The 25139-nt window shown below is 41.3% G+C and overlaps 1 protein-coding gene across 4 annotated transcripts in view; it reads left to right on the forward strand.

Moving 5' to 3' along the window:
• The window catches only part of LOC118400340 (sodium channel protein type 8 subunit alpha-like), a 151606-nt gene that overhangs the window by 48700 nt on the left and 77767 nt on the right, over positions 1 to 25139 (forward strand). For 2 of the 4 annotated variants that reach the window (XM_052473587.1, XM_052473588.1), the window contains exons 1-4: positions 14062 to 14146; positions 14269 to 14397; positions 17328 to 17419; positions 21560 to 21781. In XM_052473587.1, coding sequence (XP_052329547.1) covers positions 14067 to 14146; positions 14269 to 14397; positions 17328 to 17419; positions 21560 to 21781 — 523 coding nt within the window. In that variant the 5' untranslated portion in view covers positions 14062 to 14066. Of the gene's footprint in view, positions 1 to 13139; positions 13271 to 14061; positions 14147 to 14268; positions 14398 to 16924; positions 17017 to 17327; positions 17420 to 21559; positions 21782 to 25139 lie in introns of those variants that run through there. The other 2 variants (XM_052473589.1, XM_052473586.1) reach the window with 2 other exon arrangements.

The raw sequence follows: 25139 nt of genomic DNA on the forward strand, positions 1-25139 counted from the left end.
CTAGTATTTAGATCAGTGGGACTACATTCCTGTGTGTGTACTAGTATTTAGATCAGTGGGACTGCATTTCTGTGTGTGTACTAGTATTTAGATCAGTGGGACTGCATTCCTGTGTGTGTACTAGTATTTAGATCAGTGGGACTACATTCCTGTGTGTGTACTAGTATTTAGATCAGTGGGACTACATTCCCGTGTGTGTACTAGTATTTAGATCAGTGGGACTGCATTGTTGTGTGTGTACTAGTATTTAGATCAGTGGGACTGCATTCCTGTGTGTGTACTAGTATTTAGATCAGTGGGACTACATTCCTGTGTGTGTACTAGTATTTAGATCAGTGGGACTGCATTCCTGTGTGTGTACTAGTATTTAGATCAGTGGGACTACATTCCTGTGTGTGTACTAGTATTTAGATCAGTGGGACTGCATTCCTGTGTGTGTACTAGTATTTAGATCAGTGGGACTGCATTCCTGTGTGTGTACTAGTATTTAGATCAGTGGGACTACATTCCTGTGTGTGTACTAGTATTTAGATCAGTGGGACTGCATTCCTGTGTGTGTACTAGTATTTAGATCAGTGGGACTGCATTCCTGTGTGTGTACTAGTATTTAGATCAGTGGGACTACATTCCTGTGTGTGTACTAGTATTTAGATCAGTGGGACTGCATTCCTGTGTGTGTACTAGTATTTAGATCAGTGGGACTGCATTCCTGTGTGTGTACTAGTATTTAGATCAGTGGGACTACATTCCTGTGTGTGTACTAGTATTTAGATCAGTGGGACTGCATTCCTGTGTGTGTACTAGTATTTAGATCAGTGGGACTGCATTCCTGTGTGTGTACTAGTATTTAGATCAGTGGGACTACATTCCTGTGTGTGTACTAGTATTTAGATCAGTGGGACTGCATTCCTGTGTGTGTACTAGTATTTAGATCAGTGGGACTGCATTCCTGTGTGTACTAGTATTTAGATCAGTGGGACTGCATTCCTGTGTGTGTACTAGTATTTAGATCAGTGGCACTGCATTCCTGTGTGTGTACTAGTATTTAGATCAGTGGGACTGCATTCCTGTGTGTGTACTAGTATTTAGTTCAGTGGGACTACATTCCTGTGTGTGTACTAGTATTTAGATCAGTGGGACTGCATTCCTGTCTGTGTACTAGTATTTAGATCAGTGGGACTGCATTCCTGTATGTGTACTAGTATTTAGTTCAGTGGGACTGCATTCCTGTGTGTGTACTAGTATTTAGATCAGTGGCACTGCATTCCTGTGTGTGTACTAGTATTTAGATCAGTGGGACTGCATTCCTGTGTGTGTACTAGTATTTAGTTCAGTGGGACTACATTCCTGTGTGTGTACTAGTATTTAGATCAGTGGGACTACATTCCTGTGTGTTTATCAGTATTTAGATCAGTGGGACTGCATTCCTGTATGTGTACTAGTATTTAGTTCAGTGGGACTGCATTCCTGTGTGTGTACTAGTATTTAGATCAGTGGGACTGCATTCCTGTGTGTGTACTAGTATTTAGTTCAGTGGGACTGCATTTCTGTGTGTGTACTAGTATTTAGATCAGTGGGAGTACATTCCTGTGTGTTTATCAGTATTTAGATCAGTGGGACTGCATTCCTGTACGTGTACTAGTATTTAGTTCAGTGGGACTGCATTCCTGTGTGTGTACTAGTATTTAGATCAGTGGGACTGCATTCCTGTGTGTGTACTAGTATTTAGATCAGTGGGACTACATGCCTGTGTGTGTACTAGTATTTAGATCAGTGGGACTACATTCCTGTGTGTGTACTAGTATTTAGATCAGTGGGACTGCATTCCTGTGTGTGTAATAGTATTTAGATCAGTGGGACTACATTCCTGTATGTTTACCAGTATTTAGATCAGTGGCACTGCATTCCTGTGTGTGTACTAGTATTTAGATCAGTGGGACTGCATTCCTGTGTGTGTACTAGTATTTAGTTCAGTGGGACTACATTCCTGTGTGTGTACTAGTATTTAGATCAGTGGGACTGCATTCCTGTGTGTGTAATAGTATTTAGATCAGTGGGACTACATTCCTGTATTTTTACCAGTATTTAGATCAGTGGGACTACATTCCTGTGTGTTTACCAGTATTTAGATCAGTGGGACTGCATTCCTGTGTGTGTACTTGTATTTAGTTCAGTGGGACTACATTCCTGTGTGTGTACTAGTTTTTAGATCAGTGGGACTACATTCCTGTGTGTGTACCAGTATTTAGATCAGTGGGACTGCATTCCTGTGTGTGTACCAGTATTTAGATCAGTGGGACTACATTCCTGTGTGTGTACTAGTATTTAGATCAGTGGGACTGCATTCCTGTGTGTGTACTAGTATTTAGATCAGTGGGACTACATTCCTGTGTGTGTACTAGTATTTAGATCAGTGGGACTGCATTCCTGTGTGTGTACTAGTATTTAGATCAGTGGGACTGCATTCCTGTGTGTGTAGTAGTATTTAGATCAGTGGGACTACATTCCTGTGTGTGTACTAGTATTTAGTTCAGTGGGACTGCATTCCTGTGTGTGTACTAGTATTTAGATCAGTGGGACTGCATTCCTGTGTGTGTACTAGTATTTAGTTCAGTGGGACTGCATTTCTGTGTGTGTACTAGTATTTAGATCAGTGGGACTACATTCCTGTGTGTTTATCAGTATTTAGATCAGTGGGACTGCATTCCTGTACGTGTACTAGTATTTAGATCAGTGGGACTGCATTCCTGTGTGTGTACTAGTATTTAGTTCAGTGGGACTGCATTCCTGTGTGTGTACTAGTATTTAGATCAGTGGGACTGCATTCCTGTGTGTGTACTAGTATTTAGTTCAGTGGGACTGCATTTCTGTGTGTGTACTAGTATTTAGATCAGTGGGACTGCATTCCTGTGTGTGTACTAGTATTTAGATCAGTGGGACTACATTCCTGTGTGTACTAGTATTTAGATCAGTGGGACTACATTCCTGTGTGTGTACTAGTATTTAGATCAGTGGGACTACATTCCTGTGTGTTTACCAGTATTTAGATCAGTGGGACTGCATTCCTGTGTGTGTACTTGTATTTAGTTCAGTGGGACTACATTCCTGTGTGTGTACTAGTTTTTAGATCAGTGGGACTGCATTCCTGTGTGTGTACTAGTATTTAGTTCAGTGGGACTACATTCCTGTGTGTGTACTAGTATTTAGATCAGTGGGACTGCATTCCTGTCTGTGTACTAGTATTTAGATCAGTGGGACTGCATTCCTGTATGTGTACTAGTATTTAGTTCAGTGGGACTGCATTCCTGTGTGTGTACTAGTATTTAGATCAGTGGCACTGCATTCCTGTGTGTGTACTAGTATTTAGATCAGTGGGACTGCATTCCTGTGTGTGTACTAGTATTTAGTTCAGTGGGACTACATTCCTGTGTGTGTACTAGTATTTAGATCAGTGGGACTACATTCCTGTGTGTTTATCAGTATTTAGATCAGTGGGACTGCATTCCTGTATGTGTACTAGTATTTAGTTCAGTGGGACTGCATTCCTGTGTGTGTACTAGTATTTAGATCAGTGGGACTGCATTCCTGTGTGTGTACTAGTATTTAGTTCAGTGGGACTGCATTTCTGTGTGTGTACTAGTATTTAGATCAGTGGGAGTACATTCCTGTGTGTTTATCAGTATTTAGATCAGTGGGACTGCATTCCTGTACGTGTACTAGTATTTAGTTCAGTGGGACTGCATTTCTGTGTGTGTACTAGTATTTAGATCAGTGGGACTGCATTCCTGTGTGTGTACTAGTATTTAGATCAGTGGGACTACATGCCTGTGTGTGTACTAGTATTTAGATCAGTGGGACTACATTCCTGTGTGTGTACTAGTATTTAGATCAGTGGGACTGCATTCCTGTGTGTGTAATAGTATTTAGATCAGTGGGACTACATTCCTGTATGTTTACCAGTATTTAGATCGATGGGACTACATTCCTGTGTGTGTACTAGTATTTAGATCAGTGGGACTACATTCCTGTGTGTTTACCAGTATTTAGATCAGTGGGACTGCATTCCTGTGTGTGTACTTGTATTTAGTTCAGTGGGACTACATTCCTGTGTGTGTACTAGTTTTTAGATCAGTGGGACTACATTCCTGTGTGTGTACCAGTATTTAGATCAGTGGGACTGCATTCCTGTGTGTGTACCAGTATTTAGATCAGTGGGACTACATTCCTGTGTGTGTACTAGTATTTAGATCAGTGGGACTGCATTCCTGTGTGTGTACTAGTATTTAGATCAGTGGGACTACATTCCTGTGTGTGTACTAGTATTTAGATCAGTGGGACTGCATTCCTGTGTGTGTACTAGTATTTAGATCAGTGGGACTGCATTCCTGTGTGTGTAGTAGTATTTAGATCAGTGGGACTACATTCCTGTGTGTGTACTAGTATTTAGTTCAGTGGGACTGCATTCCTGTGTGTGTACTAGTATTTAGATCAGTGGGACTGCATTCCTGTGTGTGTACTAGTATTTAGTTCAGTGGGACTGCATTTCTGTGTGTGTACTAGTATTTAGATCAGTGGGACTACATTCCTGTGTGTTTATCAGTATTTAGATCAGTGGGACTGCATTCCTGTACGTGTACTAGTATTTAGATCAGTGGGACTGCATTCCTGTGTGTGTACTAGTATTTAGTTCAGTGGGACTGCATTCCTGTGTGTGTACTAGTATTTAGATCAGTGGGACTGCATTCCTGTGTGTGTACTAGTATTTAGTTCAGTGGGACTGCATTTCTGTGTGTGTACTAGTATTTAGATCAGTGGGACTGCATTCCTGTGTGTGTACTAGTATTTAGATCAGTGGGACTACATTCCTGTGTGTACTAGTATTTAGATCAGTGGGACTACATTCCTGTGTGTGTACTAGTATTTAGATCAGTGGGACTACATTCCTGTGTGTTTACCAGTATTTAGATCAGTGGGACTGCATTCCTGTGTGTGTACTTGTATTTAGTTCAGTGGGACTACATTCCTGTGTGTGTACTAGTTTTTAGATCAGTGGGACTACATTCCTGTGTGTGTACCAGTATTTAGATCAGTGGGACTGCATTCCTGTGTGTGTACCAGTATTTAGATCAGTGGGACTACATTCCTGTGTGTGTACTAGTATTTAGATCAGTGGGACTGCATTCCTGTGTGTGTACTAGTATTTAGATCAGTGGGACTACATTCCTGTGTGTGTACTAGTATTTAGATCAGTGGGACTGCATTCCTGTGTGTGTACTAGTATTTAGATCAGTGGGACTGCATTCCTGTGTGTGTACTAGTATTTAGATCAGTGGGACTGCATTCCTGTGTGTGTACTAGTATTTAGATCAGTGGCACTGCATTCCTGTGTGTGTACTAGTATTTAGTTCAGTGGGACTGCATTTCTGTGTGTGTACTAGTATTTAGATCAGTGGGACTACATTCCTGTGTGTTTATCAGTATTTAGATCAGTGGGACTGCATTCCTGTACGTGTACTAGTATTTAGTTCAGTGGGACTGCATTTCTGTGTGTGTACTAGTATTTAGATCAGTGGGACTGCATTCCTGTGTGTGTACTAGTATTTAGATCAGTGGGACTACATTCCTGTGTGTACTAGTATTTAGATCAGTGGGACTACATTCCTGTGTGTGTACTAGTATTTAGATCAGTGGGACTACATTCCTGTGTGTGTACTAGTATTTAGATCAGTGGGACTGCATTCCTGTGTGTGTAATAGTATTTAGATCAGTGGGACTACATTCCTGTATGTTTACCAGTATTTAGATCGATGGGACTACATTCCTGTGTGTTTACCAGTATTTAGATCAGTGGGACTACATTCCTGTGTTTGTACTTGTATTTAGTTCAGTGGGACTACATTCCTGTGTGTGTACTAGTTTTTAGATCAGTGGGACTACATTCCTGTGTGTGTACCAGTATTTATATCAGTGGGACTGCATTCCTGTGTGTGTACCAGTATTTAGATCAGTGGGACTACATTCCTGTGTGTGTACTAGTATTTAGATCAGTGGGACTGCATTCCTGTGTGTGTACTAGTATTTAGATCAGTGGGACTACATTCCTGTGTGTGTACTAGTATTTAGATCAGTGGGACTGCATTCCTGTGTGTGTACTAGTATTTAGATCAGTGGGACTGCATTCCTGTGTGTGTACTACTATTTAGATCAGTGGGACTACATTCCTGTGTGTGTACTAGTATTTAGATCAGTGGGACTGCATTCCTGTGTGTGTACTAGTATTTAGATCAGTGGGACTGCATTCCCGTGTGTGTACTAGTATTTAGAACAGTGGGACTACATTCCTGTGTGTGTACTAGTATTTAGATCAGTGGGACTACATTCCTGTGTGTGTACTAGTATTTAGATCAGTGGGACTGCATTCCTGTGTGTGTACTAGTATTTAGATCAGTGGGACTGCATTCCTGTGTGTGTACTAGTATTTAGATCAGTGGGACTACATTCCTGTGTGTGTACTAGTATTTAGATCAGTGGGACTGCATTCCTGTGTGTTTACTAGTATTTAGATCAGTGGGACTACATTCCTGTGTGTGTACTAGTATTTAGATCAGTGGGACTGCATTCCCGTGTGTGTACTAGTATTTAGTTCAGTGGGACTACATTCCTGTGTGTGTACTAGTATTTAGATCAGTGGGACTGCATTCCTGTGTGTGTACTAGTATTTAGATCAGTGGGACTACATTCCTGTGTGTGTACTAGTATTTAGATCAGTGGGACTACATTCCTGTGTGTGTACTAGTATTTAGATCAGTGGGACTACATTCCTGTGTGTGTACTAGTATTTAGATCAGTGGGACTACATTCCTGTGTGTGTACTAGTATTTAGATCAGTGGGATTGCATTCCTGTGTGTTTACTAGTATTTAGTTCAGTGGGACTGCATTCCCGTGTGTGTACTAGTATTTAGATCAGTGGGACTATATTCCTGTGTGTGTACTCGTATTTATATCAGTGGGACTGCATTCCTGTGTGTGTACCAGTATTTAGATCAGTGGGACTGCATTCCTGTGTGTGTACTAGTATTTAGATCAGTGGGACTGCATTCCCGTGTGTGTACTAGTATTTAGATCAGTGGGACTATATTCCTGTGTGTGTACTCGTATTTATATCAGTGGGACTGCATTCCTGTGTGTGTACCAGTATTTAGATCAGTGGGACTGCATTCCTGTGTGTGTACTAGTATTTAGATCAGTGGGACTGCATTCCTGTGTGTGTACCAGTATTTAGATCAGTGGGACTACATTCCTGTGTGTGTACTAGTATTTAGATCAGTGGGACTGCATTCCTGTGTGTGTACTAGTATTTAGATCAGTGGGACTACATTCCTGTGTGTTTACTAGTATTTAGATCAGTGGGACTACATTCCTGTGTGTTTACTAGTATTTAGATCAGTGGGACTACATTCCTGTGTGTGTACCAGTATTTAGATCAGTGGGACTGCATTCCTGTGTGTGTACCAGTATTTAGATCAGTGGGACTACATTCCTGTGTGTGTACTAGTATTTAGATCAGTGGGACTGCATTCCTGTGTGTGTACTAGTATTTAGATCAGTGGGACTACATTCCTGTGTGTGTACTAGTATTTAGATCAGTGGGACTGCATTCCTGTGTGTGTACTAGTATTTAGATCAGTGGGACTGCATTCCTGTGTGTGTACTAGTATTTAGATCAGTGGGACTACATTCCTGTGTGTGTACTAGTATTTAGATCAGTGGGACTACATTCCTGTGTGTTTACTAGTATTTAGATCAGTGGGACTACATTCCTGTGTGTGTACCAGTATTTAGATCAGTGGGACTGCATTCCTGTGTGTGTACCAGTATTTAGATCAGTGGGACTACATTCCTGTGTGTGTACTAGTATTTAGTTCAGTGGGACTGCATTTCTGTGTGTGTACTAGTATTTAGATCAGTGGGACTACATTCCTGTGTGTTTATCAGTATTTAGATCAGTGGGACTGCATTCCTGTACGTGTACTAGTATTTAGTTCAGTGGGACTGCATTTCTGTGTGTGTACTAGTATTTAGATCAGTGGGACTGCATTCCTGTGTGTGTACTAGTATTTAGATCAGTGGGACTACATTCCTGTGTGTACTAGTATTTAGATCAGTGGGACTACATTCCTGTGTGTGTACTAGTATTTAGATCAGTGGGACTGCATTCCTGTGTGTGTAATAGTATTTAGATCAGTGGGACTACATTCCTGTATGTTTACCAGTATTTAGATCGATGGGACTACATTCCTGTGTGTGTACTAGTATTTAGATCAGTGGGACTACATTCCTGTGTGTTTACCAGTATTTAGATCAGTGGGACTGCATTCCTGTGTTTGTACTTGTATTTAGTTCAGTGGGACTACATTCCTGTGTGTGTACTAGTTTTTAGATCAGTGGGACTACATTCCTGTGTGTGTACCAGTATTTATATCAGTGGGACTGCATTCCTGTGTGTGTACCAGTATTTAGATCAGTGGGACTACATTCCTGTGTGTGTACTAGTATTTAGATCAGTGGGACTGCATTCCTGTGTGTGTACTAGTATTTAGATCAGTGGGACTACATTCCTGTGTGTGTACTAGTATTTAGATCAGTGGGACTGCATTCCTGTGTGTGTACTAGTATTTAGATCAGTGGGACTGCATTCATGTGTGTGTACTAGTATTTAGATCAGTGGGACTACATTCCTGTGTGTGTACTAGTATTTAGATCAGTGGGACTGCATTCCTGTGTGTGTACTAGTATTTAGATCAGTGGGACTGCATTCCCGTGTGTGTACTAGTATTTAGTTCAGTGGGACTACATTCCTGTGTGTGTACTAGTATTTAGATCAGTGGGACTACATTCCTGTGTGAGTACTAGTATTTAGATCAGTGGGACTACATGCCTGTGTGTGTACTAGTATAGGACCTGTGCCACTGTGTTTATTTGATTTTTTATTTAACCATGTAAGCTAGTTGAGAACAGGTTCTGGCAACTGCGACCTGGCCAAGATAAAGTAAAGCAGTGTTACACAGACAACAACACAAAGTTACACATGGAATAAACAATAAACAAGCCAATAACACAATAAACAAGTCAATGACACAGTAGAAAAAAAGAAAGTCTATATACTGTGTGATGGTGTGTGTTTATGCATGTGAAGCGTGCCTTTGATTATCACACAGTGGGTCCAGCACACTCATGCATCAATCAGTTTATATGTATTGGCCCACTTCAATATATCCGGGAATCGTAGGCCAGTTAGCCTACTCTCCTCTCCATAGTAATGGGGCACCTCACTATGTCCTGGCTCCTATCCTCCTATAGGCTACATCTCCTTCCTTCCTTCCTTCCTTCCTTCCTTCCTTCCTTCCTTCCTTCCTTCCTTCCTTCCTTCCTTCCTTCCTTCCTTCCTTCCTTCCTTCCTTCCTTCCTTCCTTCCTTCCTTCCTTCCTTCCTTCCTTCCTTCCTTCCTTCCTTCTCTCTCTCTCTGTCTCTCTGTCTGTGTGACCACAGCCATATACAGTAGCCAGTTAGTGTAATCAATAGCAGATTCTCTCCCTTCTCTCTCTCCACATCCATACAGCTTACAGACATACCCTTTACAATTGAATTATGATTCTGTATGTACGTTGATTGCAGTATGCCATAGTGGATGACCTAAATTGAAACACAGGCCTAGCATATTAGCGACGAATCCAATGTATGGGGTGTGTGTGCATGCATGTGTGTATGTCAGTGTGTGTGTATGATGTGTCATCACAAAATGAAAACTGTTCGGGAGCAAATAACTGCAGATGTCAGCGAACTGGGAAAATCTCTACAGATTGGTCCAATGAAATATTGTATTGAGAATCTGTAGTTATTATGGCTCAATAATGTCAGTGAATCAAAGGCCTATCAGAATATTAATGACTATTCCTGGCTGATAGCAGTAGATAAGATTAATATGATTCTTTCATCACATTTAATATGATTAATGACATTGGAATGTAACCATTTGGTGCCAATAAGACTATTAGAGCCATGCAAACAGAGGCTTACCTGTGTGTCCTAAACTAAAGCTATGTCTTCAGAGGGTCTGAAGTAAAAGTGGCCTTCACTCCCCAGGGAAGGAGGGAAGAAAGAGAGAGAGGGAGGGAGGAGTTGAAGATCAGGACAACCAGAGGGAACACATACACCTAACTTGAGGCTATAGGAACCAAATCTGTGGCCATGTTGACAATGAGCAGAGCAGGCCACTCATTACACGTCTCTTCTGTCATAGCAACATTTGACTCCCCACATTTCTTTGAACGTTAGATTTTTGCTGTAGCCCTAATTTGTACCTGGGCCTAAGTTTAACCTACAGCAGACAATGATTGGGGTAAATGATAGAGGCAGACAATTTTTTCTGACAGGAAGAAATGGTGAGGATTTGAGTTAGCCTAGCTATTTGGCTAGTTTATGGTCAAAAAGAAAGGAGAGGAAGAAATACTTAGGGAAGGAGAGAGCGAGGGATCAGGGGAGAGTGAGGAGTGTTGTAATGCAGATAGAGAATACATTTAGTCTTTCCCCAGACTGCTCTGCAGCCACCACTCGCTACTTTAATCTAATTAGCTTTCAGGACACTCCTGTCTCAGGACACCTCTGTCTTGTTGCCCAGCCGCTCCTTGCCAGTGTTTCCCTTGGACTGTGTGACAAACGGACAGTCCCAGTCTGTGTGTGTGTGTGTGTGTGTGTGTGTGTGTGTGTGTGTGTGTGTGTGTGTGTGTGTGTGTGTGTGTGTGTGTGTGTGTGTGTGTGTGTGTGTGTGTGTGTGTGTGTGTGTGTGTGTGTGTGAGAGAGAGAGAGTTTGTCTGAAGTCCTTTTTGGGGTCTCTACTGTATGTCTTTGTAGGTGTGGATTCTTTCTCTGAATGTGTATGTGTCTGTTTGTTGTGCATGCCATGTGAACAGTTTAGTTTTTAATGTGTTGTTTGACTGTATGTGAATCGGGCTGTATCTGTGTTCAGTGTGTAGTATGGTGAGCTGAGATGTTTTAGTGTTTAAATCTATGCGTGTTGGCCTATGTTGCGTGGGGTGCGGTATACTGACCTATATATTCTCCCCTAGTCTCACAACTGCTGTGGAGTGTAATACTGTACTGTACTGTACAGTAGGAAGGTACTGCAGAGATCATCTGATCATCTGGACTCATGTGTTACGTAGCACCTCTCTCTCTCTCTCTGTCTCTCTGGGTGTGGTTGGGAACAGGACTAATGAATGAAGTGGAGCCGGAAAAGTTCATGTAGGCACTTATAATTAACAGTACGGCTGATTGTCTACTGGTCACGCTTCTGCTGTGATGTCTCTTTCCTCTCACTCCCTGTGCACACACACACCCACATACAAGCGTGCATGTACACAAACACACACGTGGGCGCTCATACATAAATGCAATCGCATACAGCCCCCCCACCACACACACACACACACACACACACACACACACACACACACACACACACACACACACACACACACACACACACACACACACACACACACACACACACACACACACACACACACACACACACACTCCTTCTCTCAGAACTCTGGGCCTAACCTCACCACAGCCAGCCCAGCCCCACTTGGCCCGGGCCTGTTTATGGGATGGGGAGTGGTTGTTGAGAGGCTGGAGTCAGCAGATCTTGGCTTGATCGATGGCAGCGTTTGCAGTTCTTTTCCAGTAAGAGCTTTAAGCTGGGAGAAGAAGACAACTATTTGGCCACAGACTGGAGAGAGGGGAGAGGAACACAGGAAGGAACAGACACAAACACTGGGATATCTGACTGTCACCGTCAGTCAGGGGCTCTTAGTTACTCTAACTGGAAGTGGTACAGTAGTTAGATAGTGCAAAGTACTTTTTGAAATGTTGAAAAACTTAACGACATTTGAAGTTTTTTAGTTATTAGGCTATTCAGACCTGGTCATTGAATTCCATTTCATATTTTTCACACATTCCGTAATAGTTGTGAATTATGTCTTCTCATTAGTAAAAGAGGCATGTGCATGTGCTTTAGTGGAAGAGACTAAAGGTCATGGTTGACTTAAAGACATGCTCTGGAACTTTGCCGAGTACTAAGTATTTTTTAAACCTCCTGCTTTGGGCTGGATATGTCAATGTGTAGTTCATTCATGCACAATCTATGAGCAGAATTAATTTCACCTCAACTAGCCACAAAATCCCTACTTTGAAAGTGACTGTTTTCCCTACATTTCCCCCAAGAGGGCCAGCTCCCTAGCAATTCAAGTTCTAGCCAAAGAGCTTCAGCCCTTCACTAGCAAGATACACACACACAGGAGAGAGAGAGAGCCTTGACGTGGTGCATATATCTGCACCTGTCTGACATTGTAAGCAATTTTACTTTGAGAACTACTGGCTAAAAAGTATGCAAATTACTAAAGAATCAGAATTCTCTGCCTTACTGTTCTATAATGAGAGAAGATGTTGTGGTTGCCTTTGCTGTTCAGCCTGTGCCCTAGTATGTGCATAAAACACACGGTCAGCACATCTTAGGATATACCCTGTTTATATCTCAGTAACAAATAAGTTACAAATATTGGTTTACCCTCTTGTTGATTGCTTTTGGGAGGAAATGCACAGAGTACTCCTTATGGTGCCATGTTAAAGTGGGTTTAAACTTGAAAACTACTTGTGGTCATAATACACCAGAATTCTTCTTGTAGTGAATGGGCATGGAAAACTGAAGCAGCAAGTTCCATAAAATGAGTGGAGCCACCTTGTGTGTCCTGTGACTCCGAGATGAGGCCTGCAGTGACTCAGAGATCAGATCAGCCAATGAACAGTCAGCTTAGTGTACCTTAGTCATGACTTCCCATTTCTGTTATCTCAGCATGGGATGCACTGTATGTGTCATGAAACCCTGATGAAGGCAGCATATTTACATCGGAGCCATGAGATTGTGCAGCTTTTCTTTTCTACATGTCCCGTATGTGTCATGCCTTGTATTGCTCTTGTTAATGCATCGCTCTCTCTCTCTCTCTCTCTCTCTCTCTCTCTCTCTCTCTCTCTCTCTCTCTCTCTCTCTCTCTCTCTCTCTCTCTCTCTCTCTCTCCAGACGTTTATAGTCCTAAACAAAGGGAAAACCATCTTCCGCTTCCACGCCACGGACTCCTTGTACGTCATCAGCCCTTTTAGTCTCTTTAGGCGAATAGCAATTAAGATTTTGATACACTCATATCCTTTCAAGTGGTGCATTGTCTTGCTTTGAAATTATGATTTTGTTGTTTATCATGGGGAAATGACAGAGCATGTACATGTACTTCTGCAATGTACTGTACATAATATTAAGGTTGAAGGAGCTAGTGATTGTGATGTTTTCTTTTGATTGGTTGAAGAATCAGAGAAGGTGAGAGAGAGGTGATACAGGCCAAATCATCCTTGTGCATTGATCTGGATCTTGTGACCCACACTGTCCGGAAAAATCTTCCCTCCCTTATCCGGATACCCTGGATTCACATCTCGTTAAATATTTAATGGATAGGGCCACTGCATCGCAGTGCTAGAGGCGGCACTACAGACCTGGGTTCGATCCCAGGCTGTATCACAACTGGCCGTGATTGGGAGTCCCATAGGGCGGTGCACAATTGGCCCAGCGTCATCCGGGTTAGGGGAGGGTTTGGTCGAGGGGGCTTTTCTTGGCTCATCGCGCTCTAGCAACTCCTTGTGGCGGGCTAGGCACCTGCAGGCTGACCTCGGTCATCAGTTAAACGGTGTTTCCTCCGTTTGAGGCGGGTCATGTTTCGGAGGAAGCATGACTTGACCTTTGCCTCTCGAGCCCGTTGGGGAGTTGCAGTGATGAGACAAGATCTAAATTGCGGAGAAAAAAGGGTTAAAATTTAAAAATTAAAATAATGGATGAACTGTGTCATTGTAGAGTATCTCACAGTATATTCAACTATGTTCCTACCGTATGTTGATGGGTGGTGGAGTTTATATGGTCATCAACCTTTTCTTAACTCTCTTCCCTGTTACGGTATTCAGTATGATCATCATGAGCACCATTTTGACCAACTGTGTTTTCATGACATTTAGTGATCCTCCAGAATGGAACAAGATAGTAGAGTAAGTATTGATTTATAACTCCCTATGTACATTCATAAACTGTTTAGAACACATTTATGAACAAATACGCATTTATTCACATATCTCACCCTTTCACTGTCTCTCGTCTTATTGTGCTCTAGGTATACCTTCACAGGTATCTACACCTTCGAATCACTTACCAAGATTGTGGCGCGAGGCTTTTGTATAGACGGGTTCACTTTTCTACGAGATCCATGGAACTGGCTGGACTTCATGGTGATCTCTATGGCGTAAGTAGTCCACCTCCTCCCAATATTCCTCTCTCTACACCTCAATCTTTCTCTGCACTACCATCTCTACCAGGGTGACAGGGTTGGGCCAGGCAGTACATTCCACACCAGAGAATTTTGCAAATCATGCAAAATAATCCAAGATGATGAAGCATCTCCAAATATTAATTCCGCAAAATATAATTAATTCAACTGAATCATTCAGTCAATAGGACATACAGTATATGTTAGTACAGGTACAGTGCATTCAGAAAGTATTCAGACCCAGACTTTTTCCCAATTTTGTTACGTTACCCTTATTGTAAAATGGATTCAATGGTTTTTTCCCCCTCATCAATCTACATACAATACCCAATAATGATGAAGCAAAAACAGGTTTTTATATATTTTTGGAAATGTATTTAAAAGAAAGCTACTGAAATTTCACATTTACATAAGTGTTCAGACCTTTTACTCAGTACTTGGTTGAAGCATCTTTGGCAGCTATTACAGCCTTCTTCTTGGGTATGACTCTACAAGCTTGGCACGCCTGTATTTGGGGAGTTTCTCCCATTCTTCTCTGCAGATCCTCTCAAGCTCTGTCAGGTTGGATGGGGAGCGATGCTGCAAAGCTACTTTCAAGTCTTTCCAGAGATGTTCGATCAGGTTCAAGTCCGGGCTCTGGCTGGGTCACTCAAGGACATTGTCCAGACTTGTCCAAAAGCCACTCCTGCATTGTCTTCACTGTGTGCTTAGGGTCATTGTCCTGTTGGAAGGTGAACTTTCACCCTAGTCTGAGGTCCTGAGTGCTCTGGAGCAGGTTTTCATCAAGGATCTCTCTGTACTTTGCTCCTTTCATCTTTCCCTCGGTCCTGACTAGTCTTCCAGTCCCTGTTGCTGATAAACATCCCCACACCATGATGCTGCCATCGCCATGCTTTACCCTCGGGATGGTGCCAGGTTTCCTGCAGATGTGATGCTTGACATTCAGGCCAAATAGTTCAATCTTGGTTTCATCAGACCACAGAATCTCGTTTCTCATGGTCTGAGAGTCCTTTAGGTGCCTTTTGGCAAACTCCAAGCGGGTGTCATGTGCCTTTTACTGAGGAGTGGCTTCTGTCTGGCCACTCTACCATAAAGGCTTGATTGGTGGAGTTCTGCAAAGATGGCTGTCCTTCTGGAAGGTTCTCCCATCTCCACAGAGGACCTTTGGAGCTCTGTCAGAGTGACCATTGGGTTCTTGGTCACCTCTCTGACCAAAATCCCCCGGTTTTCAGTTTGGCAGGGCGGCCAGCTCTAGGAAGAGTCTTGGCGGTTCCAAACTTCTTCCATTTAAGAATTATGGAGGCCACTGTGTTCTTGGGGACCTTCAATGCTGCAGAAGTTTTTTGGTACCCTTCTCCAGATTTGTGCCCCGACACAATCCTGTCTTGAAGCTCTACGGACCATTCCTTCGACCTCATGGCTTGGTTTTTGCTCTGACATGCACTGTCAACTGTGGGACATACAGATAGGTGTTTGCCTTTCCAAATCATATACAATCAATTGAATTTACCACAGGTGGACTCTAATCAAGTTGTGGAAACATCTCAAGGATGACCAATAGAAACAGGATGCGCCTGTGCTCAATTTCAAGTCTCACAGAAAAGGGTCTGAATTTGATATCAGTTTTTTATGTATTAATACATTTGAAACAATTCTAAAAACCTGTTTTTGCTTTGTCATTATGGGGTATTGTATGTAGATTGATAAGAAAACAATTATATTTAATACATTTTAGAATAAGGATGTAATGTAAGAAAATGTGGAAAAAGTCAAGGGGTTAGAATACTTTTCGAATGCACTGTATATTTGTAATGTTGAATTTTATGATAATGACACACATATGCATGGGTTTGTTGAAAGAGAATCCATTTTCATGTGATGGCTAACTAGTTCAATTCTAGAGAGTGAGATAGCTCCTTGAAATGATGTAGAGTTTATACAGATGCGTAAAAAAAAGAATCTGGTTCCTCTACTTGTATCCTCCTTTAAAAACAACATGTTGCAGAGGGGGGAATATCCTACCAAAGAAGATGATTTCAATGGTCAGGGATAGCAGTCGTTTTGGAATTTGGTAAAAGGAGATTTTGATGATTGAAAGTTATGCAAATATTGTAATTGTTTGAGTTTGGCAAGGAATGATTGTCCTGCCCCAATTTTATCACAACAATATGTTTTCTCTGATTTATCTGTGTAACATTTTGAAACATTTGGTTGAAATATTTTGGGCCATACCGTGTATTTCTTTCTTTCTTTTGTATTTTCCTATCTTCCTTTTTATTCCTTTATTTTTTTTTCAAGGTTGGGGTCTATTCCGTTTCAATTCAGTCAGTTCAGGAAGTAAACTGAAATTCCAAATATTTTCAATAACAAAAAAATGTAATTGTAATTTCAGTTTACTTACTGAATTGACTTAATTGAAATGGCATTTACCACAATCCTGCCTTCTTTCTCTCTTTCATTCTGGAACGACTGCTGAGTAACTGTGATCTGATCCACTCTGCAGGTATATAACAGAGTTTGTAAACCTAGGCAATGTGTCAGCTCTGCGTACGTTCAGGGTTCTGAGGGCTTTGAAAACTATTTCTGTTATCCCAGGTAAGACTGTGCAGATGTGTGTGTGTGTGGGCGGGCGAGTTGCTGGGGTCAGTGTTAGGTGTGGTTTTGTTTCTGTTTCTTTTAGTTTACTCTTCCACCTTCGCTCCTCTCTCCTGGAGGGATAGACGCTTCTCTCTCTCACTCTCTCTCGCTGTGGTGTCCCCTCCTCCTGCCGGTCATCTTCTTCGGTGGTGATGGTGCTGGTGTGGTGCACTTGGCGTCCGTGTGTGTGACCTGTAGGTTTGTGTGTGTTACCGTTTGTGTTTTTTGTCATGGTGTTTTGTTCTGTGTGTGATCCTACCCCGTTACAGATATGTAACAGAATTTGTGGACCTGGGGAATGTCTCGGCGCTGAGAACGTTCAGAGTTCTCCGAGCATTGAAAACTATTTCTGTGATTCCAGGTGAGACTCCCATTTAAACACTAAAGCCGAGTTTATTTTGATTTCTCATTAAATGGATTCTCATAATTTCGTATTACTTTAGACTCTTAAAGAGGATGCCTCAGAAACGATAACTGTTTTGTTGACTTTTTATTTTCCAAACGATCAAAAATGGTAGCAATACATTTTTGATAGGCTTCGCAGTCTACTGGCAGTCTTGTGGTGTTAAGTTGAAAAGGTGCTCCTGATATGACATACTAGAAGACGAACAACCCATATAATACGCAGGTGGGATACACTGCAAATGTTCTATTAATGCTTGTATTTTAATAATATTCTCCCCCAAAGTGACATTAACAGATTCATACAGTATACTGAGAGCAGATCGTATGGGTAGGAGCCTGAGTTGTCCACCAAAGAAAACGTCAGGCCCTAGTTGATAACTCTCCCATGGTTAAGAAAAACTCAGGGTCTTAGTATGAGTAGTAGAAATGCAAAATAGTTATTATTATTGACATCTTAACCTCCAAGTCAAAGTGATAGACAAGGGTTTCACACTCACACATTATTTAGACCATGAGGATCTCTTCAGAGAGGTTCGATTCACTTTCCAACAGAGAGTCATGTGTTGACATCCACCAAATGAATGAATCGAGGTAAATACAGAACGTTTAGGTGATGAGTTTGTGTTCAAATTTCTACCTTAGTTGTTGTCACCATCTTAAAATACATCACATTTCTGTATGAAGCCCTGACCATAACGGAGCACTCTGAAGAACAATGAATTCCTTAAGACTGCCAAGCCTAGTTTGACAACACACTTTATGCTGCATGAAGCTTTTCAAGACACCTGCTTTTTTATCTTACAACTTCGGCTTTTAAGGAGCTTCTTTACTTTGAATTCCATTCTGTTATGATTATAACAGTGAACTCCTAAATGTGGACTTTTAGTTTCTGAGAAGATCTTTGTTAATCCTGGGACATTAAGGCATAAACACAACAGAGAAAGTAACTAAGGAAATAAACACAGTGGTAACACAACTGATTTTCAATCCAACAGTTCCAATGGTGAAGGCTTTTCAGTTCCACCTGAAAGCTTTTTCTCTGGGGGGGAGGGTTGAAAGTGTTGGATTGAAAATCAGTTATGTGTTATGTACACACACACACACACACTTAGTTAGCCTTTGGAGATTTTGTAGAACTTCGACTGCAGAACACTTTAATGGTGCAAAAGTGTTGTTGAACAAATGTCTGGGGCAGGAAGTAAATGTGAATTTGTGCATTAAATACATCTAGTCCAGTAAGTAGTGTTGGCTCAGTCTCCAGTGTAGGCCTCTGATCTAAAGGGGTCCCAACCTAAAAGGCTCACCCAGTGGGGATCACACCACACAGCACGAGTGGGACATGATGGGGGTGCCTAGGATGGGAACCATTCTAACCATGGGAACCAAGCTAAGTCACCATCCCGGTTGCCAGACAGACAGGTGATGATGACATGGAGTCAATTCCTTCAGCCTTGGCGTTTAAATGACCTGCATGCAACCTGCCATTCCCACTTGTCCCCACTGACCCTTGCTCCCCTCATCCACCCTCTCTTCTCTTCCAACTTCTTCCTCTGACTGAACCCATTCCTGCGCTCTCTCTTCATTGTGCTGTGCTGCTGTGTTTGGTCGATCTGGTGGATGTTTTGTAGTTGTTTTGATATCTATTATTTGAGAGTGGCCCCACTCTTTCCAAGGATGCTCTACACTGCCTGTGAAACTGAGACTTGAACAGAAAAATAACAAGGGAAAATTACATAAAAATTACATTCACATAACGGTGTAAATTAACATAAACTTGTCATGAATTGGTATCCCTCCACAACTCCATCACCTATTAGTCTTAGAACTATTTTGGTGTAGCCTACCTCTGTGTCATTTTATTGATTTAGAACATTTGGGGAGTATTTTGATCATCACTGAAGTGTGTCAGTCTCATGGAAATCTCATGTAGGGGCACTCTCAATGTTGTTGTGTTTCTATGTTGTGGTGTTTAAAATGCTTGAATGTCTGATAATATTCTTGCTGTTTTTTATGTGTCTTTAATTATTGTACTATTTTTTGATGTACAGTAACAGACAAAAGTTTGGACACACCTACTCTTTCAAGGGGTTTTCTTTATTTTTTAAATATTTTCTAAATTGTAGAATAATAGTGAAGACATCAAAACTATGAAGTAACACATATGGAATCATGTACTAACCAAAAAAGTGTTTAACAAAACATAACATTTTATATTTGAGATTCTTCAAAGTAGCCACCCTTTGCCTTGATGACAGCTTGTCACACTGTTGGCATTCTCTCAACCAGCATCATGAGGTAGGAAGGCATTAACAGGTGTGCCTTGTTAAAAGTTAATTTGTGGAATTTCTTTCCTTCTTAATTAATGCATTTGTGCCAATCAGTTGTGTTGTGACAAGGTAGGGGTGGTATACAGAAGATAGCCCTATTTGGTAAAATACCATGTCCATATTATGTCAAGAACAGCTCAAATAAGCAAAGAGAAACGACAGTCCGTCATTACTTTAAGACATGAAGGTCAGTCACTCTGGAAAATGTCAAGAACTTTTAAAGTGCATTCACAAAAACAATCAAGCGCTATGATGAAACTGGCTCTCATGAGGACCGCCACAAAAAAGGAAGACCCAGAGTTACTTCTGCTGCAGAGGATAAGTTCATTACAGTTGCCAGCCTCAGAAATTGCAGCCCAAATAAATGCTTCACAGAGTTCAAGTAACAGACACAAGTCAACATCAACTGTTCAGAGAAGACTGTGAATCAGGCCTTCATGGTCGAATTGCTGCAAAGAAACCACTACTGAAGAACACCAATAATAAGAAGAGACTTGCTTGGGGCAAGAAACACGAGCAACGGACATTAGACTGGTGGAAATCTGTCCTTTGGTCTGATGAGTCCAAATTTTAGATTTTTGGTTCCAACCGCAGTGTCTTTGTGAGAGTAGAAGAACGGATGATCTCCACATGTGTGATTCCCACTGTGAAGCATGGAGGAGGATGTGTGATAGTGTGGGGGTGCTTTTCTGGGGACACTGTCAATGACTTATTTATAATTCAAAGCACACTTAACCAGCATGGCCCCCACAGCATTCTGCATCGATACGCCATCCCATCTGGTTTGTGCTTAGTGGGACTATTATTTATTTTTCAACAGGATAATGACCCAACACATCTCCAGGCTGTGTAAGGTCTATTTGACCAAGAAGGAGAGTGATGGAGTGCTGCATCAGATGACCTGGACTCCACAATCACCTGACCTCAGCCCATTTGAGATGGTTTGGGATGAGTTGGACCGCAGAGTGAATGAAAAGCAGCCAACAAGTGCTCAGCATATGTCAGAACTCCTTCAAGAGCATTCCAGTTGAAGCTGGTTGAGAGAATGCCAAGAGTGTGCAAAGCTATCATCAAGGCAAAGGGGGGCTACTTTGAAGAATCTCAAATATATTTTGATCTGTTAAACACTTTTATGGTTACTACATGATTACATATGTGTTATTTCATGATTTTGATGTCTTAACTATTATTCTACAATGTAGAAAATAGTACAAATAAAGAAAAATCCTTGAATGAGTAGGTGTGTCTAAACTTTTGACTGGTACTGTAGTTATCAAGGATGCTATTCTCGCTGTAATTTAGTTCAATATGACTTAACAGTAACTAACAATATAGAACACAATAACTATTGACATATCAGAGTGTTTGAAGTGAAAACCTTCCTTTCCTCATGGAAAATATATCAACCATACGCATTATTATTATTATTATGACACATACGCCTGCAGTTTAGAATATTTCTGTTATACCTGTCCAAATTGAGATATTGTTGATTCTGAACAGAGCGGTCGTTTTGGTTTGATGTTAACTTGAAGAAGTACAGTTTTATGTGATGGTCTACTATACTACTACTATATAAACTCTATAGAAATAATTCATAGCTAAGCTTGTACTTTCCAGCAATGCCCATTTCTCTTTGTTTGTGTGTGTGTGTGCACTTGTGTGTTTATATGTATGTGTGTGTACACAAACACACATACGCGGGTGTGTGTGTGTGTGTGCACATTTGTGTCTGTGTGTGTGAATGCATGTCTGGTTCCTTCCCCCAGGACTCAAGACCATCGTCGGTGCTCTAGTTCAATCCGTCAAGAAATTGTCAGACGTTATGATCCTCACGGTCTTCTGTCTCAGTGTCTTCGCTTTGATTGGACTACAGCTCTTCATGGGCAACCTGCGGCAGAAATGTGTCATCTGGCCAATCAACTCCACTGAGAACTACCTGGCCAATGGCAGCAAGGGCTTCGACTGGACCGAATACATCATGAACAGCAGTGAGTCCGACACACAGCCAAACGATGTGTGACACTGAGACAGAAGACCGTTTCGACTTATAACATTTGAGTTGAGTTTGAGGGGGTGCCAGGTAGGCCATGCCTACCAGAGAATCTGATAAAATGTATCCTTTTTAGTTAATGGGTCGATCTTTTCTGTGTTTCACTCATAGTCTAAATGAAAGACTATAAAGAAAAACTTAAGGTTACTTTCGTAACTCCAGTTCTCTGATAATAGAGGTATGCCTTTTAAGATATGCCTTTTAAGGCGGGTGACTAAGGAAGCTCCAATCACACGACGTTTGTTGGGCCCGCCTTCTGGTCATTCTCAAGCATTCTTGAGCAGGGAAGCGCTGTGAGATACCTCATTCTATTATCTGAGAACTGGGATTATGAAAGGAACTTTAAAGGGCCACTGAACACGGCGATTAGCACGTGTTTTTCTGTTGATCATTCTAAAAACGAGATTTCAGTCTTGGAGGTGTGTTTGCTGACCGATTCCACATTTGGTTCATGATGTTTGTCATGAAGACAAACATAAGACACTAGATGAGGAAGTTTATTACACTTCCTCAAAATCCCCAGAATGAATCTAAGATATATCAAGAAATCTGTAATTAATTTTGACGTTTTTGCAGAGGATATTTTAGTTGCGCAATTTTATATCTAACTGAGGTGTTTGGTTCAGTATTTCACGAGTAAAAAAAATGCGCGATATGTGGTCATATTTAAATAAAGTTGGACTGCTGGGCAGGTCTGTCTCACTGTATACGGTATTGGATAGAAAGGAATCACCTCAGCTGTTCACCCCATATTAGTGGGCAAATGGACATTGTCAAATCTCAACCCAACTTTCATTAACCGTTGTGACACACGAATGTTCCAAACTCCGTTTTCTACGAAACTGACTTCATGACCAAAATGATCCTGTTTACACTTGTAGTCAATTTTGACTAGAATAGCTGTTTCCAACTCATATCGATGCCACATGGACCATTTTCAGAGGGATTAACTTTTTAAAGGCCTTCGCTCTTGTAAATTCTCTTTCAAATACTCGTTTTGCTGTCTCACAATGGGATATAGCCCACTCCTGTGTCACAGATATGTAACCTACTGGATAAAGGTAGAGACTCAGAGCTAGAAATTTGTTATGTCATACACTACAGTTGAGGAACAATGGGAAGTTGATAAATTTATAACCTCACTTTTGACAAAATGGCGCTTGAATGTTTTGGTAAAACAACTGGAGAGCTATTTATTTGCCAACAGCCATTTTGCATCGTTCACACCCTCTTAAGCCTTAGCCCCACCCATCTCTTTATGGATTTACATGTGAGGACATGTTCTAAACAATCAAAGATTTCAAGACGAAAGGCCGGTTTATACTACGTCTATCCATGTCGCAGTGACATCATGAACATTCTATTGTCGTTTGACATCAAACTGGTCATTGTTGTTATGAAAAATAATAAACACAAAAACTACCAGTTTAAAATGAATTTAGTATATGTCAATCTAGCAAACCAGGCAACTAAAAGCAACTTTAAAAAAAATGTTTTGGTTCATTTCTAGCTTGTTAACCAGCTAGCTAATGTTAAGTTAGCTGGCTAGCCAGTTCAAATACTGACCATATCATATAGCTGACAACGTCTTCATGTTAGCTAATTGTCTTCATTTTCACAGGAAAATAAACTCACAACAAGATCATTATTTACAAGTTAATGGCGAGTCAATTACAGAAAATAGCTTACGGTTGTGAGTGTGAGGAAATAAAAGCAGAGCATTCTAGTAGAGAATTTCAGAACTTGGTCACTGTCTTGTTGGCCTAACGTTATACATTTGGTGCAGGTCATGAACTTCACATTACCGTCTCTGGTAAACGCATACTATATCAAATAAAATCTATGTTTATTTGTCATATGCACAGGATACAGAAGGTGTAGTGAAATGGTTACTTGCATAGTGGTGTCTTTTGTTAGACATGTAGCTAGCTAGCTTAACAATGAACCATAATCCCAACTCATAGCATTACTATCCTGCATGAATCTGCAGGTAGCTAACCAACCATGTTCAATGTTGGCTAGCTAGCTAACGTGAGGCTTTGACTAGCAATGCAAATGGCTCTGAGATACAAATACTATTACTACACAGATCATACACATAACGTTAGCTAGCGAGCCAGTCAGCTAATGTTAGCTCGCTAACTTCTAACAAAATTAGAAACGTATAACATCTGAAAATGTGACTAGCTAGACTATCTTACCCATAAACATGGATGGACGCTTCTTCCTCTCTGCCATGGATGCCATGGTTGCCCTTAGTTTGAAGATGTAATCCTGAGACAGGTTTTTTATACAACAGCCTTCTGTGTGTTCTCTTTTCAACTACCTCGGCATATTTGCAATCAAACAACAGCATTTTCTTCATCTCCTTAGCGATCATACTCTAATTCCATCGGGCATTCCACTGATTTCAAAACTTGTTCCTCCAGAAAGTGGAGAGCAACACTTTTGCACTTCTACTACGTGATATATATTTTTTTAAAGCAGCGTTACAAAGGATTACCTACACATACTGCCCAGCTCATGTTATAGAACGAAGTGTGCTACATGGCAGACCAATCCGAACTCATCTCTAGGCATGTCCAGCCCATCCATTATCTCAGCCACTCATGGCTAGCGGGAACGTTCCTGTCTTTTTTCGTGGTTAACCAAATTATACGCATTTACAGATGGCATACACGTTTGTTATTAAGGCACATTAAACTTCACATGTTCCAGAAAGCATTTCTGCCAAAAAATGCATTGGTAAAGTGGTTTTGAAAGAAAGATACTTCATCTCAACGCTTTCCAGTGGCTCGAGGGCTGCTGTGAAATAGCCTTAAGCACAAAAGACAGTAACCAAAATGGGACTAAAGGCTTGGGGACTAGGCGTAAGAGATGAAGTTTCTCTTTCAAAACCGCTTTACCATAGCTCTTACGTCCACAAAGCGAGTGAGTGAGCTGCTTGCTCCTTCAGCATTCATAAAACGACATATCAGAGGAAGTTATTCCTACTGTATAGTGTCAAAGCCTATATGACAGGCAGCGATGGCAGCCAAGTACACCTTTACAGTGGAAAAGACTTAGTCTCTGTCCAACAGGTATTGCAAAAAGCATAACACTTTGGATATAGAGCATAGGTAAGGGATGACCGGTTTCAGATCGCACAGTCTCTCAAAACACATGCCACAGTGAGTGTGTGGAAGGGGTCCTGGCACTCTGGACGGTGCAAACCAGAGGTTCCCAAACCTGTTTACTTCCAGCATTGGGGAACATCCCATGCTCCCCCTGTACGAGAGTGCACATGCCACATCTAT

Source organism: Oncorhynchus keta, chromosome 21 (genome assembly GCF_023373465.1).
Source record: "Oncorhynchus keta strain PuntledgeMale-10-30-2019 chromosome 21, Oket_V2, whole genome shotgun sequence".
Lineage (NCBI taxonomy): Eukaryota > Metazoa > Chordata > Actinopteri > Salmoniformes > Salmonidae > Oncorhynchus > Oncorhynchus keta.